The sequence below is a fragment of the Emydura macquarii genome, unplaced genomic scaffold, assembly GCF_026122565.2.
Source record: "Emydura macquarii macquarii isolate MOO-44397 ecotype Brisbane River unplaced genomic scaffold, CSIRO-AGI_Emac_v2 contig_1045, whole genome shotgun sequence".
In the NCBI taxonomy this organism is placed as follows: domain Eukaryota; kingdom Metazoa; phylum Chordata; order Testudines; family Chelidae; genus Emydura; species Emydura macquarii.
In genome coordinates this window covers 19293935-19316819 of record NW_027131182.1, presented here as the reverse complement: position 1 = coordinate 19316819, position 22885 = coordinate 19293935, and the positions used below count along the sequence as shown (strand labels likewise).

The following is a 22885-nucleotide window of genomic DNA, read 5'->3' as shown; positions in this document are numbered from 1 at the left end:
ATTTTGTATGCTATTTTACTTTGAAGTGAATGATCTACATAACTCACTTTCGTATTTGCTACATGGAAATCATGCCATTCTCTGAACTCCATGACATTAACACCTTTATTATTATTTGTATAATCATGGCACCCAGGACTTCAGTCATGAACCAAGATTTGATTGTGCTAGGTGCTGTACAAACACAGAACAAAAAGATGGTTCTTTATGCTACGATATCTCCTGGCCTCAATCCAGCAATGCACCTTAGCCTGAACTTAGCTTTAAGCATATGAGTATTCATATGGACTTAAATGGGAGTACTCTTAAGATTGAAGTTAAGCACTTATGCACTTTTTCTGGATTGGGTCCTCTGTGCCTGTGTACACACATGCAAATGCACAGGACACACATATCGTTTATAGCTCTATTTGCATGGTGTGGCCAAGATCTTTAAAAACAGGAGTGTAAAAGCAGGTTCCCAAGTCCACATTTAGGCTCCTTTCCAAAGCAATGGATGCCAGTTGTCAATGACTTCAGTGGGGGTTCCTGGCTGCTCAGCACCCTTGAAAATCAGGGCATCTATTTAAGACCATAATGGGAATGTAGAAGCCTATTTTTTGCATAGAGGAGCTCCTGTTTTTGCAAATATTGGCCTACAGATAGAAAGAGACACAGTTACTATAACTATTAAAACAATGAAGCAGGTAAGAAAAGCAGCAAATTAAAATATCCTCTTACATTCCCCCAACTTTAGAGTGATTTATAAATATCACCTGAGTAACCAAATGATATGCTTGACAATGGACTAAGGTAGATCCCACTACCAAACATTGCACCATGGAGCTGAAAAAGAATGTAAGAAAGGCTTAACATCAATTTGGTAGTTTTACAAAGGAAAATAATATGGTACATGATCTAAACTGATCTTGATAATTATTCGCCCTCCCACCAACACAGTATCTGATATTTAATGATGTACAAAATAAGTCCTAAGAAAGCTTGCAGCAAGTATTACACAAAGTCTTCAGTATCAAGCTAAAATACTCCTGCATGCCTTGAAAATGATGCAAAATCCATCTTTATGGCACAGATCATTCCAATTGGCTGCAAATAAAGGAGTTTGCCCCAGTTTATAGCTGTAAAACAGTGCTTCCTGTTTTCAGATCTGCAGGCGGTACAGGAACGTTTCCTCCATATTCTGTAGTTATAGATGTATTTGTGTTGAGATTTAACACTGCAATCCATGAACAAATCTATGTCATGCATGTTATCAGCAAACAAGATGGTAAAAAAAATAAAAAGATGTTGCTAGTTTAAATCTGAAATGTAACCCTTGATCCTGAAAACAATTATGCCTATCAGTAACTTTATTCATAATATGTGTTTGCAGTACCAGGACCACAGTTTGTATAATTTTTAAATTAGGTAAATAAATACATGATCACTGTTTAGATTTGTTCCAGAACTCAGTGATGCTTGTGCCTAATTAATGTTTTTAAACAGAGTATCCAAGAGCGCCTGGTAGAAATATAACGTAAGAGCCTGTAACTGTGCATAATGACTTTAGAGGACCTGCACAGGTCCTTGTTAGAGTGCAGACAAAAGCTTAAGCGGGGAGTGCTGTCATTCTTCCCAACTTCCTCTCTTCCGTCTTTTTCACATATCTCTTTCCCCTCCTTCCCCATTGTACTGTCTCTCTCTTCTATCCACGCTGCTACCTTTGCATTCTTTACCTCTATTCACTTAATCCCTTTGTTTTATTTCCCCTCCTCTGCACTACCCTCTGTTAATTTTCTCTCTCTTCTTTATCTTGTTCCGTTCAGTCACCTCACTCTCATTCTCCTCCATGACATGGCCCCTATGATGCACTCTTTAGCATTACTGAATAACACCTCTCAGATGGACGAGGAAGCCCTGCCTCTGGTACTTCCTTTGCCACTGAAGGTGCTGCTATGCACATCCTCAGTGTGAATCTCTGACCTCACTGAAGTCAATGGAAGTTTAGCTATTGACTTCACTGGGGCCAGGATTTCACCCTAAATGTTCAGAAAGACCAACAGAACAACTTATTACTCTGAGAGAAGGGAGGATATAATTGCCTCATGCAGTTTTTGATCACCAATATGGCTACCTCAACTGCCCTCCCCAAAGCTGCCCTGTATTTAATAAGTAACCTGATATCTAAGAGTCAGATAAGAACCCTCGTAGCTGTTGTTTACCTGCAGCCTTGTATTGGAAGCAACAACTAAGCCATTCCTCAGGATGGAGTGCCAGTTCTCAATGTGTGAACCACTTAAAAATAAAGTGGAAAGAGGGAAAATAAGTAGTGTTTCAAGGCACCTAGAATTAAATTAACTAGTTTCTCTAAAACAATGTATTTGCAATGGAAAACCTCTAATCCTTAGAATATCTTATGTTTTTCTTTACACATATTTTCAGATGATGAAAGCACAGTAAGAACCATTAGCATTCTTTTTACTAATTCTTTTTTCATACTCACTGAAATGCAAAAGTACTTCCATAGAGATTTTTAGCAGCTCTGAAATTGGATTCTTTGGCTGGTGGACTGCTGAGAAGGAGGAACTGATGGGGAGTGTGCATAAACTTCAGTTGCTGTAAAATATAACAGCACACAGGTGAAAAGATGCTAATGAATATGAACCTGTTGTATTTTCAGAATTAAGATTTCCTAAGATATTGTGATAGTTCACACAATACACTATTGCTCCTCAATTCAGACATGAAGTAACTTGAAGTCAGTCTCATTATCATAGCTTTGACTTCAAGTCAAATTTTAAAAATACCTCCCAGTTTATGAAGTATATGAAAGTGTATGACACACCACAACCTAAGATGACCCATGCTGACACCACTGAAATTACTGACTTGAGTAATTTATTCAGGGTGTTTTGATCAGAATGGTGTGACGTCGGTAGACCAAGTACTAACTCATGCCAAATCCCCAGGTCTCACTGAACACTTGCAAAGGCATGCTGGAAAAGGGAGTAAATACTAAGTCAAAAAGCCTGTGGGCATCTCCTATTGTAAGAGTAACTAAAAAAGTACAAAACCATGAGATTTTGTGCATATTTCAGAAAGCTAAATGCTATCACCCAGTCTGACCCATATCCCAAACCCAGAATAAAGGATTTACTGGATCTATTGGGTGGTGCAAAATTCATAAGCACACTAACTTTAACGTGTGGATACTGGCAAATTCCCTTAGATGCTAATGTCCAAGAAAAAATCTGCTTTCATAATGGAGTCTGGCCTACGTAAGTTTAGGATTACGCTTTTTGGATTAATAAATGCAGGATCCACATTTCAGAGGATTGTCAACAAAGTGCTGCAGGGGTTACAAGCCTTTGCCAGGGCCTATGTAGATGACTTGGCTATTTTCAGTAGGTCCTGGCCAAGCCACTTAAACCATGTGGGAATTGTGTTACAAAGACTGAGAAAAGCCAACCTCAATGTCAACGTTTCCAAAAGCAAGATGGGGGCTGCAGAGGTATCCTATCTAGACACAGGGTGGGCAGTGGGTTGATTGCCCCAACCCTTTAAAAGGTAGAGGCCATTTGGAGTTGGCCTGCCCCTTGAACCAAGAAGCGGATCTAATCCTTTACTGGTCTGGCCAACTTATACCAGATGTTTGTAAAGGGGTTTAGTGACATTATGGCCTCCATCACAGATCTTACAAAAAAGAGGGAACCCAGACCAGGTGGTATGGACAGAGGCTGTGAGAAAGGCTTCCAGAACATTAAAAAAAGCTCTGTTTAAAGAGGTCAGTCGTTTTGGTCAGCCCTGATTTCAGAAAACCATTTGTGCTGTGTGCTGATACTTCTAACATTGGATTAGGCACAGTACTGAATCAGGATGGGGAGGGGGACAAAAGGCGTCCCACTGCCTACTTAAACAAACACCTGACCCCCCTCAATGAGCAAAGTTATGCGATCATGGAGAAAGAGTGCTATGCCATTGTCTGGGTTGTTAAGCAACTTAAACCTTATTTGTGTATTAAAAAATACAAGGTTTTGATCGATAATACCCCTCTGATGGGGCTGCACTGAGCTAAGAGGATGAATTCTAGATTAGTTGGAGTTTAGCCCTACAGGAATTTGACATGCAAATAATACATATCACGGGGAAGGAAAATGTAGTTGCTGATATCAAGATTGGGGAGACTCTGCAGTGTACATAGATGCATCAGTGACACCCTTTCATATATCAGTTTTGCGTTGGGTGTGTGACGTTGATAGACCAAGTACTCAGTTGAGAACTGATAAACTCACAGCTGGAAGCCAGGAAAATTCACTTGTGTATTAGCGTAGATCAAAGTGATTGTTAAATATGTAAGAATATATGTGGTGTTTAAACTTCATGAAAACTAATGGGATTTCACATGCATGGTTGTCACTTATCTGTATCCTGTTAGAATGTAAGAGCAAACATTTACACTGCATATACCCCTGTAACTAAATAATCCATCAAATGAGAAAGCAGCCTTGTGTAATGCAAATGAAGAACTTTAACAGGAAAGTGCTAGTTCTTGGGCATTTGAAGGCAAGTGGTCATTGTGCATGATGAACAGAGATCAAAGACAGTAAGGATATATCCAGACTACAAATAAAAACCCGCAGCTGGCCTGTGCCAGCTGACTTGGGCTTGTAGGGCCCAGGCTGTTTCATTGCTGTGTAGACTTCTGGGCTCAGGCTGCAGCCCGAGCTCTAGGATCCTGCCACCTCGCAGGGTCTACACAGCAATGAAACAGGCCTGCAGACTGAGCCCCATGAACCCGCGTCAGCTGGCACAGACAGACAGGTTTTTTTTTTAACTGCAGTGCATTCCTCTCGCTCCACCCTCAAAGAAAGAGCCCACACGGGTAGTGACCCCCGTCAGCTTGTTTTCTGTGAGAAGAAAGTATGGACACAAGGAAAAATTCTTAATCTCTGGACTGTTTGGATTCTAACAGGGCAGAATGACTGAATAACAAGGCTGAGATCCGCAGAATTATTCTGGATAGCTGCGAGAGACTTTTGGGAAATTGACAGATTACTACATCTCTGCTACCATTTGGAATTATAGACTGTGACTCACCTGTACATATATTCTTACCTGCTTTAACCTCTCAGTAACTCTCATTCTTTTATCTTAGCTAATAAACCTTTACTTAGTTTACTACAGAAGTGGCTACCAATGCTGTCTTTGGTGTGAGATCTAGGATACAAATCAATCTGTATAAGTGACTGGTCTTCTGCGACTGGATGTAACCTGGGTGGCAAGATAGACTGGAATGTCTAAAGGGATTGCCTGTGACTTCATTATAAGACTATTGTAGTACTTTGGAAGTTCACACTTGGTATTGGGTTGGTGAAATCTAATTGTAGAACACACCACCACTTTGGGGTGTCTGCCTTGCATTCGATAGTCTGCCCTGAAGTAAGCACTCACCGTTGTGAGCCACTGCAGAAAGTGTGACAGGTGGCTTTGAATTAAGACTCAGATTTGAAAGGCCACAGATTAATTCAGTATATTATAAACACAATCAGAAGCAAAATACTCTACTTTGGAACGAGCAACTTAATTCCAAGAAACCCTTCCAAGTGCCACAGCTACTGATTCCTTTTTATAGCACACCTACTTGTGTGCGTGCATGCAAAACTGTCCTTAACACACCCCTATACCTGTAATCCATGTCCCAAAGAGACAAAGTGTTCAAGAGGATCTATATTACGGTGAAATATTGAATAAGTGAATGAGAACAGCAGCAGAAATATTAAAGAAATTAACCAGATATTACCAAAGCTGTGTTGTTTCTTCACACAAATAAAAAACACACTTACACACATATCACAAATGAGATTTTAAAACACTCAGCATTGACCTGAATCTGCTCTCACTGGAGTTAATGGTAATGCTCCCATTGACGTAAATGGGAACAAAGTTAAAACAATGCTGAGTGATTTTGAAATCCTACCATATTAATATATAAAAGAAATAACACCAAACTTACCCTGTTCACTGGTAGTTTCACAATATGTGACCTATTACTAGAAATAACCCTAAAATAAAGAAAATGAATAAATGTATGTATCAAATGGGATAAGCAATATGAAATTTTCCTTTTAAGAAGTGTTGACTAATGGCAATTGCCAAAGGCCAGCTGAAGGCCTATGTATCACAAACATTCTATTTAAGTGGTGCATAGGCATGGTGCCGGTCAAGAGCTTGATTCTTGCCCACTAGAGTTGGCGGGAGTCTTTCCATTGGTTTCAATGGGTTTTGGATCAGGTCCTAAAAGCTCTCAGAATAATAATTAAATGCTAATAAATGTAAATGTCAATATTAATTCTTAGGGCCAGCCAACACCAAATAAAAATAATAAAATGATTATTCATTCAACATGGTACTGAAATAATTGTTATCTTAATGTAAGTCAGTTCTATACCACTGCAGAAGAGGATGTGCAAGCGGGTCCTGTTTATCCATCTGCTTCTTTATTTCCAAATAAGGTGCCTAGAAAACAGTAATTATGCTCTTTACTGCTGGTTAAAATTGTATATATTACATTACACATAATTTCATTTATAAAAAAGAATACATTGGATTCATCGCTAGGCTTAACCCACAGATTTACTGACAATAAGCTTTGAACAGTTGTAACTGTCTTGACAACAACGAGAATTACTACAACAATTCTCTTCCCTTGGGTAGAACTTATAAGCATATTCTTAGCTTCAGAATAAGTATATTGGAGCTAAAACTGTTGGTCACTGCAAGAACAGCAGAGACCATCTAGAAGTGTTTGGCTCCTACATTAGGAAACTGGACTGAAACTTCAGTAAAACAAAGCCTCTCACAAGTACTCCATGGTAATTTACTCATAGCTATTTTAACTTTTTCCGCAGAAAAGGACCTGGGGGTTACAGTGGACAAGAAGCTGGACATGAGTCAACGGTGTGCTCTTATTGCCAAGAAAGCTAACGGCATATTGGGCTGCATTAGTAGGAGAATTGCCAGCAGATTGAGGGAAGAGATTATTCCCCTCTATTTGGCACTGGTGAGGCCTCATTTGGAGTACTGTGTCCAGTTTTGGGTCCCCCACTACAGAAAGGATGTGGACAAATTGGAAAGAGTCCAGTGGAGGGCAACAAAAATGATTAGGGGGCTGGAGCACATGACTTAAGAAGAGAGGCTGAGAGAACTGAGCTTGTTTAGTCTGCAGAAGAGAAAGGGATTTGATAGCAGCCTTTAACTACCTGAAAGGGGGTTCCAGGGAGGATGGAGGTAGGCTGTTCTCAGTCGTAGTAGATGACAGAACTAGGAGCAATGATCTCAAGTTGCAGTGGGAGAGGTCTAGGTTGGATATTAGGAAAAACTTTTTCACTAGGAAGGTGGTGAAGCACTGGAATGGGTTACTTAGGGAGGTGGTGAAATCTCCATCCTTAGAAGTTTTTAAGGTGCGGCTTGACAAAGCCCAGGCTGGGATGATTTAGTTGGTGTTGGTCCTGCTTTAAGCAGGGGGTTGGACTAGATGACCTCCTGAGTTCCCTTCTAACCCTAATCTTCTATGATTCTATGGTATTAAATAGGTAAAATTCATACTGGACCAGATAACGTTCCCATTTAAAACTCCCACTGACTACATTAGGACCATGAAGTAGCCCTTTAAATCTACTCAGCCCAGCAATAGTTATACTTCATCCTAGTGTTAAAATGGAAATAAACTGTTTTAATATTTCTTTTAAAAAATCCACAAACTAAATAACACAATATGCAATATAAGAACTTAAATCTTATACTAAAATTATAATAGTATTTTGCACACATATCATTTTTCATTCCAGAATCTAAAAGTACTTTACAAAGTTAGATTAACTGAACTTTACAACACATTGGTGAAATTATGTCTCTTTAACAGCATGGTAGGAGTGTAGTGCTGCATAAGTAGTAATCAGCTGACATCAATGGGACCACATGTGAAATAAGGTACTACTCAACAAGGTTACAAAGGTAACAGAATCTGGCCCAAAGTGAGTGTTCAAGAAGCTGCATGATCTAAATCACAGGAGCCCTGGCTCTTAATCCCTCCCAATTTCACTTAAATGAACAAAGTTCTAGTTATAAGAGAAATAAAGCCATCACCATAGTACACTGTCACAAAATCAATTACCCTTGCTTTGAAAATCTAAGACTTGGCTTGGCCTTGATGTTTCCTGAAATGTATGAAGCAGCAGTTGGCCATTATTGTCTTACAATGTTCCATTCCATTGATATTATCTCTTATTTAAGTTTCCTCTGACCAGAGTTCTATTTCATCAGTTTTATTTTGTCACCTTCTAGATACTGCAGGTTTGTTATTTTTAACACATATATTTATATTGTTACAGCTCGGCAGCAAAAATCAAAGTACAATGCCATGCTTCCCCACACCCAAAAGAGTAATAAATAAAATCAGGTACATCCTTCCATGACTTACAATTGAGATACTAAAAGACTCTTACACTTACCTGTGTCATTTCTCTAATAGAAGTAATACTATCCAATGCTTTCATGACTCGATCATAATTCTTCTTCTGATGTAATGTAAAATAAATGAATAAATTAAATTGGAAAGGGGGTCTTTTATATATAAATATACTCATTCAACACTCTGAGTTCATATACTTTTGGCATAAAACAACAATTGAGACCAACGACTGACAAACCACACTCTTTCATATCTCTACATCCAATATTCTTCTTCCACATAAACTCATCCACAACCCAGGAAAAGTCTGGAAAGAACAAATAATGCTAGTTACTTTTGTTCAAATTCACTAGAATCCACTGCAAATAAGGAAATCCACTTTATAAACTAGATCAGTTTTTAGTTAGTAGCTGTATATGGGTCTGCAAGTTATTTAAATACTAGGTCCAGTTGTGCATCTTGCTGTTCAACAGAACATAGCAGCAGATTGAGTGAAATGAAGGGCCAGCAATGAATAAGTTAAAAACCTCAGGAAATTCTAGTTTGACATTGTTTGGCCTTTGTTCAAAAAAGGTGAAATTTACCCTTACGCAGAGGGTCCACAGTTCTCACTTAAGCCTTTAAAATAGGGTCTCAGTGGGATTTAAATGCTGTGTTAGCTGCATTGGCCTTGTGCAAATCATCAGAGTGCATGGGGTAAATTTCATCTGCATTCGTCTTGTGCAAGCCATCAGAGTTCATGGGGTGAATTTCATATAAAATGAATAGAAAGAAGGTCTATGGTCATGTTGTAGGCAATATTCTTCACTTTGTTAGTTATTGCTTGTGCACTCCTTGAAGATTAAAAGTACTACACATGTGCCAAGTATAATAATTATTTAAAACAATTAATATTTTAAGGATATAATCATTTTACAAATAGGAAATTTAAAAATATAAAATAAAAATAAGTGGATTGAGACATTTGGTCAATCTTTCCCAAAGGCCAGCTTCCCTTTGGTACGTGTAATGTGCTCCCAGATAAGACACATGTACAAATTTTGCATTCACAGTTTGCACCCACAAACAGGGAAACTGAAAGTTTACCTCTAGACAGCTTCAAAAAGACATTTTAGAATTGTCTAAAATATTGCATAGTCTCCCTGGCTACACTGTTTTACATGTACTGTATTTTAAATATGTATCTGTCAGGGTGAAGGCACACTATCCTGTGGAACTAGACCTTATTTCAAAATCTAAAATATGATTAAAAGCAAACATTACATGTTGAAGAGATAACTACTTACCCTTGGATTAAAGGCCAGCACCTGAGGATCATTAGGATCAACTACAGAAGGATATGGCTCAAAAATGACAACTTTCCTGGGTGAATCTAACGCAGATCTACACATGGATACTAATAAATCTACCACCTAAAAATAAACAAAATCATACATAAAGAAATGGCTCTTTCTTGTATTAATTTTGAATTTCAATAATATATTCTTCTACCCAGAATTATCTTCCCTCTTCCTGCATCATAGAATTTGCTTCTTTGATAACATTGTGTCTTTAATTATTATACCAATAATGATTGCTGATTTCATTCCAGTGCTTGAATATTTGTTGAAAACCATGTCATTGGAGTGGTAACTCTGCATTTTGTAATAAGAGCAGCCTGTGAGTGCTTTCATATTCATATTTTCAGTCTGCATCTTTTGAAATTCATCTTAATCCAGTTTTGAAAATCTTTGAGAAACAACATGCCTCAGATTCACTAGCTTTATTCACTGAATAACTTCTACATTATGGCTGTGGATATACAATAGCATCTGATTTTACAAGGTATATAGTTGCATGACAGTGCAGCTGAGATCATAATTATACCCTACATTTGAAATAATATACTGCATTTTGTTCAGTTATAAAATATGTTTGGACATGTTAGATGAGCTATTTGACTCATTGTCTGCAGATCCTTAAAGGGTTAAATAATATTCTTCATCTCAAAATTATGCATTTTACCATATGTTTGAGGAGCTTCCAAAAGGCAGAATTTGGCCTACAGTGGTTTTGAGGCATTTTCTGAGTGAGCAGAGAGGAAGGATGAAACAAATGTTGTATGTTGCAGCAAGTTTGCTTGAGAAGAAATTTAGGATTAGTTGGCAAAAGTTTGTAATACTATGGAGGAATAAACGGTATGTCAAGAATATTGACAAACTATTTCATCGACTGACAGAAACCCATCCATTGTATGCAGCGCATTTATATTATACACAAGAAGGAAAGAACATTTTAATTAAAAGCTTTGTGATACTAAAGCACAGAGTAAACACCGTTGTAAGTAAAGCACTAATGGCTGGATCCATAGCCCACTGAAGCCTTTCAATTCACTTTAATAAGCTTTTCATCAGGCCCTAAGGTATAAATCTTGTGAAAAACTCCCAAAATGGGACCAAGGTTTGGCCCTAAATATATTGCAATGCAGAATATATTGATTTACCATGGAGCAAATCCTGATTCCTCTTGTGCATGTGTGGAAGCCCCCAGATGCAGCAGAACCAGGAGGGAGGAAGAAAGCTATACAGATGATGTGCATACCTGTGCGCAGCGCAACAGATAACAGATAACAATCTTGCTCAAGTGTGAAGCTAGAGTGGGATGGGGAAGGAGGGCAAAGGCAGGGTTGGCAAATTTGCACTATATCCATATTCCAGATCCACTGGTCATTGTTCCCCTGGAGCATAGAGCTGAAGAAACCATGGCAAGTACCATGGCAATGGTCATTAGATCTGCTATAGTGGAATAGTTTATGGCCCAGGCTGAGGGTTTCTTTCTTGCCTCTGCAGAGATTACGCACAGCTCAGAATCTTTGAGCTATGCACTGATTTCCTAGAATTTGCACTATGTTACTGCATATGCACGTGTTTGTGCATGTAACATACACTCCGTTTAAAAAAAAAATTGCATCAGAAATTTCATAATTTGAAAATAAGTTTGAGAAAATTAGATCTGAATAATCACAACATGGAAGAGAGCAGTTTGTTGGCCGGTATGAAATGCTACCATGAACAGAGAAATCCAAAGTTGCAAAACAAAATATATTTAATGAGACAGTATAAAACAGCTTATTTCTTTCATAGAAACTCATTGACAACATTCCCTCTATAAGAATGATCTGTTCAGTGATAGGATCCAAAGGATGAGATGCGTTTTGTTTAAGAGGCACCTGTGATTCCTCCAACCATTCCAGATGGACTATATCTTGACTCATAATTCAAGCTGTTCTAAAAGTTATCAGATCTTATCAAGTGAGGGAAATAAAAATTAGTTCCCTTTAGAGAAGCAGAATGAAAGTGTGAATCATCAGGAAAGGTGGAAGAATTGTGTGGTAGTGAGTCACACTGTTTTCTCTTCTCCACTTCTCCTATCTTGGCATGAATGAACAATCTTCTCTTTCTGATAAAAACCATTCTGACAACTGAAATAACTGGATACCTCATGTGTACTGAACAATAAGGCTACTTGAACAATTTCCTCCCCCAGGTTTTTAATGAAAAGTTTAAAATTCACAGTCAATACTAAGATGCTCTATTTTCTTCCCAGTTCACAACACTTACAGACATGGAAAACTTTTCAAAATTAGGTATCTGTGCTGATGCTCAAAGGAGTCTAAGGGTATGTCTACACTTGGAGCTGGCAGTGTGATTCCCAATTTGAGGAGACAAACTTGGCTAGCACTCATTGAGCTAGTGCACTAAAAACAGAGTGTAGCCGTGGCAGCACGAGCAGCTAGCCACACCAAGTACATACCTCGCATCTCTGATGAGCATGAACTCGGGGCAACTAGCTCCTCTTGTGCTGCCACAGCTACGTTCTATTGTTAGCAAGCTAGCGTAAATATGTCTCCTTGAGCTGGGAATCACATTCCCAGCTCGAAGTGTAGACTTACCCTAAGAGAATTAGGTGAAATTCTAATCTATCTCCCTAGCACCAACCCTTAGAAATTCTGCTTTTCTCTACTTTTCGCATAAACCTGGATTTTATAGGATAAGCAGGAACATGCAATTTAAGCTGGGAAATATGGATTTTTTGTATGAGGCTGCAGAAATATTTAGATCTAAAGCAATTTAAAGCTTGGAAAAGGCTAGAAAATTACTTGTTTTGTTATTTTATTTCAGAATATCTGCCATGGACCCAATCTTGCTTGCAATTAAGTCAATGGCAAAACTCCCACTAGAGTAGGATTAGACCCTAAACGTTTAAATGTAGTGGCCCAAATCCTCCAGTGCAATGTAATGCTGCTGCTTTATGTCACCCAACTGGTGAATTTTGGTTCTAAAGTTGGCCCTCTTTCCCAAGATTGGTTCCCCTCCAGGGCAGCAACACCTTCCAGTTGTATAGAGGCAGTGTATTATGACTCTTATACAACTCCGCACCCTGCTGCTGGTGTGTTGGCATGGCCCGGGGAAAGGGGACATGGCTTGAACTTACTTACCGCCTACTAATTCCCTTTGGGACCACGGCAGCTGGTATAACTCTGAGCATCTTGAAGTCTGCTCTAAATTAAACAGGAAACCAGGCCAGTACAAAGCATGCTAAGGACTGGGAAAAACTGCCATTACACTTTCTTTCCCCCACAAGATGGGCTGTGTGCTCTTTGATCATAGCCGAGGATCAAGTAATTGGTTCTGATAACTGATTGGTACAGCACCTGCTTTTAAAAAAGGAGCCAGAGGGAGTCTTGGGAATTGCAATGTAGTGAGGGTCACCCTAGGGAATTAATTGAAAGGGTAATAGAAGGAAGAGAACAGGAATTTAAAAATTGGGTACCTAAATTTAGGCTCCAAAGTGAAATGGCCTCATTTTCAAAAGTGCTGAACATGCAGAAACACCAATGAAAGTTAATTGAAACTGGCGGGTGCTTTTATTTTTGAAAATTGGACCGCTACACACCTGTTTTTGAAAACCATTGGAAGGAATATAGCCGGGGTCAGCAACCTGCGGCACGCATGCCAAAAGTAATACATGTGCCAACTTTGAGTGGCACACAGCGCCCTGGCCAGAGCCACACCACTCTGTGCTCGCTACCGACACTACCGCCAGAATGGGCTACAGACCATATCTTCCATGGACACTGCCGCCGGAATGGGGGCTGCAGACTGCCCCCATCCCGGACACTGCCACTGGCACTGGGAGAGAGGGGGGAAGATTGGGCACGACCCTTTGTTACGGTTGCCGACCCCTGGAATATAGCAACCCGTGTGTAATACTTCACTCAGCCACCAGGGGCTTTGTAATAGATATTGCCCTATCTCAGTGGCTCCCAACCTTTCTAAACTACTGTCCTCCTTTCAGGAATCTGATTTGTCTTGCATAACCCAAGTTTCACCTCACTTAAAAACTACTGGCTTATAAAATCAGACATAAAAATACAAAAGCATCACAGCACACTACTGCTGAAAAATTGCTTCCTTTCTCATTTTTACCATATAATTATAAATCAAATCAATTGTAGTATAAACACTGTACTCACACTTCAGTGTATAGTTTATAGAGCAGTAAAAACTATCATAAATCTGTATGACATTTTAGTTTGTACTGACTTCACTAGTTCTTTTTACATAGCTTGTTGTAAAACTAGGCAAATATCTAGATGAGTTGATTTACCCTGCTTGAAGACCTCTACGTAACCCAATGGGTACACATACTCCTGGTTGAGAACCCTGCCCTATCTAACTTATTAAAGTTCTTAAACAATTCTAATAAAACATGATAAAAAGGCAACTTGGAAGAGATAATTTAATTGGATTATCTGAAGAAAAATATTGAAGAAAATAAATAACTACAGGGTAAGGACTGCCAGTAACTTACAAACAAACTGAGAGTGAAAAAACAAAGATATGTTAAAAGGGCTGCTCCTCTGAATGGAGAGAAGAAAACACTGTGGTAAGAATGGGTCAGGATTATCCCCACTGTTATTTAATAATCAAAACAGCTGATGTGCAATGGATATCTGTATTCCAACATCATGAAAAGAAGAGGGCTTATTATTTGCTTGAGAGCAGCAATGGCTCTTTAAGATAAAATGGGAATGATCTCCAACAAGATAAATGGATTGCCCAGTTCATGTCACCTAACCAGGTGACCAAATTTCTACTGAGCAGAAGAAAGAATGCAATTTTCAAAAGCGCTTAGCATTGGCCTAACTCTGCTGCCATTGAAATCAACAGTAAAAGTCCCATAGGTTTCCACTGGAGCAGAATTTGGGGACTACCTAATGAGCACCTTTTGAAAATCCCACCCATATAGTGAGCTATGTAATCACATCTCCATTGGTCACTGCACACTGTGAACGAGTATATAAGAGTTACCAAAGAGCAGAGATATGAAGAAAGCTAGTAAAAATGGATCAATAGAAATTCTTGGTTGTGCTATACAAAATTAGGCACATGATTAGCATTATATAGCTATACCTGAGCCCCAGTGGCAATTTCATCTGCAGCTTCATTCATTACTCCTAGAGTTTGGAAAGCAAAAACACACAGCTCCCGTTCACATACTGTGGGCTAAGGAGAAAACAACAACAACAACATGTTAATTGTGTTTTTATTCCAGTATATGAGTATTAATCTTTGCATGCACCACTTAAAATATAAATATAAACCGTACATATTATTTCCTGTTTAATTCTATTCTTATTCCTGGACAAGAAGGTATATTAAAATAAAGTTAATTTGAGGGCACATAATGCAGTAATGTAGGGGAAATTGCATTACAGAGATGTTGTAATTATCCCAAAAGCAAGTGTTATAAACTCAGGAAATTCACAGTTCTGGTTCAACTTAAAAGAAATCCAAACATTTTATAGTATGAAAATTCACAGAGCACCCAAATAATCTTAATTCTGTTCTATCAGACTCTTAAAACTTCTCATATAATTAAAACTCACTGAAATCTTGTGCATAGGCATATCTGAATACTTTTTCTCTGCAGGATGAATAGTAATTCCCTACTATTATTCTTCATAACCGAAAGTTTCTCCATCAGAGTCTGTGTTATTTGGAGATCATTTGGGACAAATGAAAAGGTCTGACAGTGGGTGTTGAATTTCTTAAAGACATCCACTTTAATTCCTAAACTAATTAACAGACTTACTTGTAAAGCCTCAGAAAATTCATTCTGTATTCATAGACTAACTGCTATATGAAGAAGATACGCTGTATTTTCATACATAATGAAGTATGAGTAAAAATTCAATTCATCCTTAATTATTGAGCTGTGACTGACACTCTCCATCTTTTATGAAATCATTAATTCATAATGCTCTCAGTTACAGTTATTTAACAAATTTAAACAAATCAAAGTTGAGCGAGAATTACAGGGCTTGTCCATATGGCGATTTAACGTACAGCAAGCTGGGGTGTGACTTGTGCACTTAGTGGCCATATGGACTCTGCTGCCACACACTAAAAGTTCTGCAATGTGCTTTGATCTGCTGTTGTTTCAAACAGCAGTATGTCAAAGCATACGATGGAACTTTAGTACATGGAAGTAGGGTCCACAAAGACACTTAATACGCAGCAGGTAAGAGCATTGAGGAGTTACACCCCAGCTTACAAAACAAGCCCATTATGCAGATTCACATAAAGCAAAAAGAATAGAAACAAAAAAAACAACATAATTAAGTTTTAAGTAAAGAGAATAGGCAAACCTTCTCTAGATTTTCCGATAGTATACATTTTATTAACAAATCCTTTCTCCTTACTGAAAAATGATTACTAGATTCACATATTTAAGGCCCAAATTGTGAATCATATAATATAAATATTCAAGGGTTAATGAACAGTCAGTTGAGGCAAATAAGCATATGAAATTAGTTGGATCCCCTTATTGTAATAAACAAGAAATTTTTATTTCAACATAGAAATGGTCTAATATGTACTTTTCAGTTACTGCTTGGTCAGTACTCGATATTAAACAATTACTTATGAAACTTAAAATTACATCAGGAAGGAAGCTATGATGTCAGGCATCATTGAAAATTTACTACTGAAACACAATGAGTCTTTCAATGCCATGATAATAAAGAAAGAATCAATATGTCTAAATTCTGATGCTCATGCCCAGCGGTGGGAACAAGGCGGGGGGCAATAATCGGTGAGTGGCACAGAGCTCCCCGGCCCCAAGGACCTTGGACAGGGAGGGACACAGAGCTCCTCCAGGCCCCAGGGTCTTGGTGGGGGCACAGAACATGCCCCTCCAAAAGCTCTGATATTTAAATTCCTGCACACGCCCCTGTTCATGCCAATGTCTGTAGAGAGCACTCAGCAGAAATGAAGAATGCACCAAGTGCTGCGTGAAACAAACATAAAATTTAGCTGGATTTTGTTTCAAGAAATCACTTTGCCAGTAGTAGGCATATGTTGTAGTTCTGCTCACTTGTTTCATAGCCCTTTAAATATGCATTGGTTTGGTTTCAAAGATTGTTTTATTTAAATAACCACCTGATATCTACAGCACTGAAACATTCTCATGGCAGTTACTTTACAAGAGCTATCATCTTTCAGGTCTGATAGAGTGTCATATATCTGATTTATTCTATCTGCCATGTTACATTACATTAGGTAGCAGACTAAGCCTAACATGATCCAATTCTCTGTGCCACTGCACACTAGACAAAAGGTATTTATTATTGCCACTATTCCTATCCTTACACATTTCAAAAGGTGACTTAGCCATTCACATTAGTGGGGAAAGTATAAAAGAATTCCTAACTTGACTGTTGCTGAATAACCAAAAGTGTTCTCGCATTCAGTTTGAACACACAGAAGGGACTGACAAAATTTAGCTATGCTTGCCATAAAAAAAATTAATTCATAAATAGTGTTTTGAATTCGGTCTGTAATCTGCCCACCTTTAGCAGTGTAATAAGTTATCATGAAAGTTAAAAGTGACATACAAAGAGGAAAAAATTGGGTGTGTGTCCTTTTTTTCTTTTTTATCCTGAATAAAGAAGACCTGAAAGGTGTGAGGGGATGGGGGAGAGAATGAGTGAGAAGTGCTTATATTTTATATTAGAAATTTATTTCCTTTCTAGGCGGAAGACTCTGTGATGATTACAGGGTCTGTGTAAATGATGACATCACATGAAGCAAGAGAGTGAAAATTGAGCTGTTAATTGTGATCTCTGTAAAAGTGATGGAATTTTAAGTCAAACTGTTTAAAATTCTTTGTATCTTATTTGTTTTTGCTAACCCTATTTAACTTCAATGCCTAATGAACATTTTTAAATGAAGGAAGCCTATGTTAAAGACTCCACCAACAAAGCAAACAAGACAAGACCTTACATTCCTGATATTCTTAAATTAAAAGATGAGCAGGAGAAAACCCCTACCTAAAAATAAACAAAAAACTGCCAATCTTCTTTATAAATCACAAAGAAGTAAAACACAGCACAAGTCCAATTCTTTTTAAGATCCTTTCCAGATCAACTTTTAACTAAGCAGTGGTCCAGGGAGAAGTTATTGTTTCAAGATTAGTTCTCTTATTTCTGGTTACATAAAGATGACCATATTCTGATACTCGTCAATAGGCCAGTCTGTATAATTCTTCCTCCCATGATGAGGTGAGAAACTAATAGGAGTTAGACACTAGTAATAACTGAGAAATCAATGATAAAGGGTTATTTTTATAATTCTTTGATAAGGCATTTATATTAGGTTGTATTTTCCACTGGAACTTATAAGAGTGAGCTCTCTGTACTTATCCATGCTGATTCTTCCTCTGCAACCCCAGTGTATACATGTACAACAGCATGCAGTCAGAAAACTGAGACTGAATGTGACATGGTAAACTACTGCAGCCTCTAAAAGGTTAATGTCTTGGCTGATCATATCACCACACCAGGCAGAGTATAAAAGGAGGGGGAATCCGGATCTGCTGTATCCTTTTGTGGCTGACTAAAGCAAGGGAGGCCTTTGGGGATGATTGCCCACTGTTTTTTCAGTTGATTTGCTTTCTGGTTCTGTGACTGGTGGATAATAAGCCCTGAGGGAACAGCCTTAAAAGCACTGACGTTTAGAGCGTTATTTCCACTCCCATCCACCAACTTACACTGAGCTAGAAACATACTTAAAACATAAAAAATGAAAGATGAGATACTTGAGTAGTAAGATGATTCCAAGATCTGGGGCTTAAGAAAATCACAAGACAGTTGAATGGCTAGCAATATTGTGAGCTGCCTACAAAAACTCAACAATGGGATGGCAGCTGATATGTGCTTTGATCACTGCTTTTTATGCTGACTGGCTTCCTTAAACTCTCCTTGTCTGTTTGGTGTATCCACCTGTTGTCTTTTATCTTACATTTGGATTGTAAGCTTCTCAGGACAAGAACTGTCTTTTCATTCTGGTTTTGAACGGTGCCTGGCATAATGTGGTCCTGGTCCATGACTGGAGTTTTTACATGCTACCACGATACAAATAAACAAATAAATACATAAAATAAATAGTTAACTGTAAATTGGTGCAAAACCATTTTGCTTTATGAGCACTTAATATTGATTTAGCCTACGCCCATTTCGAAATTGATTTAGTTAAAATTAGTACAACTCTCTTGCCTAGACCAGTGGTTTTCAAACTTATTTGATCACGCCCCCTTCTTTGTGTTTGTTGTAGTTTATGCCCCCCACTCCCCAGGGTGCCTGGCCAACAGCTGCCGCTCTCTGGCTGCCCAGCTCTGAAGGCAGAGTGCAAAGCGGCGGCTGCTGGCCAGGCGCCAGCTGTGAAGGCAGTGCTGCTCGAGGGTGGCATGGAACGGTATTGCCGCCCTTACTTCTCCACTGCTGCTGGCAGCGGTACTGCCTTCAGAGCTGGGCGCCCCATCCAGCAGTCACCGCTCTCCGGCCACCTAGCTCTGAATGTGTGCAGTATTTTTTTTCCTAAAGCTTCTCACGCCCTCCCCTCCCCCTTCCATGCCCCCCTTCTTTGAGAACCCCTGGTGTAGAGAGGAAGATGTGGAGATCTCTTGGACATTCAGGACTTAAACCATACAGGATTTTACAGATTAAAACCAAATAGCATCCAGAAATGAACTGGAAGGAATCCACTGCAGTCTCGAGTATATATGCTAAGATTCACCACTGAGAAAGCGGGCAATTGCATTCTGTGTTGTCTGAAAAACGGTACTGTCATTCTGCCTAAGTAAAAACAGCCTATGACAGAATGATCAGTGGTCTGAAAGGTATTTTATTTTTAATCAGGAATCAGAAAATAAATGGAAAGCCATTTAGATGACTGCCACAAAACTCTTGGCCGAGTGAAGATCATCAGTGCTGAAAGACCATTCAGAGGGATAATTATTCCAGTGGGAAAAAGCCAGAGAAAAGTAAGAGCCCTGGTTGCTAATAGGCTGAGATTGCAAGTGCTAAGGAACAGGAGGCACAAAGGGTATCATTTTTTAGTCTTGAAGTGTTATCTGAGTTTTCTTTTCAGATATCCCCTCTCTCCACACTTAAAAGGACTCTTGAGAGTGTCACAGCTGCTATGAACAAGAAAGAATATTCATAGTTTTCTATCTGATACAAGGCAAGTGGCATTGCCTCAAATGGTGGCTGTGAATAGCAGGTAGGCAAATCTTTCAACTACAAGAGCATGTTCTTATATTCCTAATTGTGGGCTCGTGTTGTTGTCTTATATAATTTCCAGACAACCTTTAAATTAACTACAACAAAAACCAACTAACCAAAAAAATCTTCAAAGCTCAGGTTGACCTGGTTTATCTTGTCATTTTCTAAAGCTTTCTGAAGTTGTATTCAGAAGAGCAATGTGTCATCCTCTCACGTATTCTCAGGGATGACACACACACACACACACTAATGAGGCTGGAACACCTAACTACTATTGATCTAAAAATAAATACTCAAGGAAGGCTCACTTACAGCAGATGTCATAAATGGAAAAGGTGAAACCATTAACAATCTTCTCACTTCTCCTAATGAAGGACCTGGTAGTGGAGATTAAGATTTATCTTCAAATATATGTTCTGTTTTCAGCTTCTTACCAGGAGAATATTGGACTGTCCTTAAGAGAAAAACGGTCTCTGGTTTTACCTTGATTACATCGGATAAGTGCAGATATGATGCTGTAGTACTAGCATTCACAGTATGCTGGAACAGAAGTCAAGAAAATGCATCTGGTTTGTGGTATCTGTTGCAAGTGAGCCTTGAGCTTTGTATATTTATTTCATGGCTGGTTTGGTGTGTGAGTTATGTCGTAGTCTCATTAGTGAGTGATGAAAACAGGAATAGTTGCTAATCCTCCAGTTTGCGAGCTCATACCACCTAACCGGCAATTATATTCTAGATAACGATATATTACCATAGCTGAAGCAAAATTCAGAGTCTACCAGGGCCTTTCTGTTATCTCTTTTAGGCCACACACCTATGCCGATTAGACTCAAAGCTGTAATTTGAGGGCTAAAATTTCAAACATCTCTACTGAGCCCACATGCATCCCAGCCATGCCCATAAATCCCACCACTGAATGTACAAATGGGCATCTGTGAATGGCAGTTAGGAGGCTAATGTGAGATCTGTGCACTTTTGGCCCGTGTAATTTAAAAGCCCTGCTTAAGTATTCCATGACAAATTCTCCTGTAAGGGAGTAAGTCTCATTAACTGCAACAGGAGTAGGAAGAAGCAAGAAATCTCTCAACTGAGATTTTTGTTCTCCCTGTCTCATAACACAAGGGCAAGGGGACATTCAATTAAATTAAAGGGGGGGGGGGAGATTATAAACTAATTGAAGGAATTACAACATGTAAATAGATTGCAAAGCTCACTGCCACTTGAAATCCCTGAGGCAAAGAAATTAACAAGATTCAGAAAAGGATTGTCCATTTATAATGGCTATCAAGACCATTCAGAGTTAACGTAATTTATTATAACAAATTTTGTGGCAAGATATTAAACCTCAAGATTCACGGGATAAGCCAATCTCTAACTATTGAAGATCAAGATGAGACCTAATGTGAGAAGCAGATTACTTTGTGTCTACTAATTGCATGGCTCTCACAACTTCCTCTGAAGTGAATCATACCATGCACTGTCAGAGACAGGAACATGAACGAGGTGGACATGGGGTCTGATCTTGTCTGGCAATTTCTATGTTCCTGTGACTCATGATATTTGTATTTAACTCCTGGCTCTGCCACAGGCTTCCTATGTGAACTTGGCAAGTCACTTAAGTTTTCTTTCCATGCCTCTGTAAAATGACAACGCTTTCAGACATTACAGAAGCCATATAAATAATTATATAGATAAACACGTTTGCATTTGTGTAACTGATAGCAGAATTTGGCCCTCTGAACTAAGTTTTCAATTCCAAATTATTGGGTGATCTTCCAGTTCCAATTGAACTATTGTAAGGAAACAAAGAGTATTGGGCTGTACACCATTTATACTGCAGGAGGCGCAGGACCAATATGGAGCATGCCTTCTGTCACGGTTCTGAATTCTGGTTTTCCTATTGCACATGGAAGACAACATGTGCAGAAAAGACAGTGACCACTTCGATAATGAACACTCTGCTTTAAATATAGTTTACAAGTTCTCTACGACAACATCTTGTGCCGAGGAAAGAAAAATACTGGCCTATCTCCACTAAAAAAACAACTTGCCTACAAATTCACTCAAGCAAGATGTTGCAAGTCACAGAGTTCTGCATTAATTCATTAATACTTTACTGACATAACAAAAATCTGGGTAAGACTCTATTGAGAAACACTGCATCGTAGGGCAGATGTTCTCACCGCCACCCACTCAAATGTTATCACCATCTAATTAAACCATTAATGGTACTGATAGGGGGAGATGAGGAAAATCTGTTTTTTCTACCTTGTGCTTCCTACCATTCTCCAGCAGTCTGACATGGACACTTGGGATGCCAGTGCCAATAATGTGGTATGAAGGAGTAAGCCTTGGGAAACAAGTTGAGAGAGCCCTGAAATGCAATCCATCTTAGTGTCTCCGTTTCTTTTTAATGGAGGAGGAGCCACCAGGAGTGTGGAATGTTTCTTTCCTAAATGTCTTGGCATGCAGGAGGCTAGGTAGGCTGGTATAATGTGGTGACATTGCAGTAGCCTTTCCCTTTCACTTTACATGCGGCCAATGAGGGAGACTGCTCCAATGAGGAAGAAGGAGCTGCCAACTAAGAGCCTGAAATCTGGGTCTCCATCTCTGGAACAAAGGGAACAAAAGATGGATGATAAGGAGCCACCAAAATAATAAACCACATCCCAATCCCTGAATTCCCTGAGTATTCACACACTTTCCCTGGCCCGCAATCTTTATTGACAATGCCCACTCCCCAAATACTTAACCCTTTCTACCACCAGCTTTAAAACCCCATTTCATCTCCAGGGACGTGAAAGGTGTGTGGCACTTTCCAGTAATAG

At 38.9% G+C, this 22885-nt stretch overlaps 1 protein-coding gene across 2 annotated transcripts in view; it reads right to left on the bottom strand.

The window, feature by feature from the left end:
* PARP8 (poly(ADP-ribose) polymerase family member 8) overlaps nt 1-22885 on the bottom strand; it is a 144012-nt gene that overhangs the window by 5777 nt on the left and 115350 nt on the right. The window contains exons 15-22 of one of the 2 annotated variants that reach the window (XM_067545677.1): nt 14905-14997; nt 9736-9861; nt 8490-8555; nt 6428-6495; nt 5993-6041; nt 2483-2595; nt 2202-2274; nt 756-825 (exon numbers count right to left, since the gene is read on the bottom strand). In XM_067545677.1, the coding sequence (XP_067401778.1) occupies nt 756-825; nt 2202-2274; nt 2483-2595; nt 5993-6041; nt 6428-6495; nt 8490-8555; nt 9736-9861; nt 14905-14997 (658 nt within the window). The remainder of the gene's footprint in view (nt 1-755; nt 826-2201; nt 2275-2482; nt 2596-5992; nt 6042-6427; nt 6496-8489; nt 8556-9735; nt 9862-14904; nt 14998-22885) is intronic. The other variant, XM_067545678.1, reaches the window with a different exon arrangement.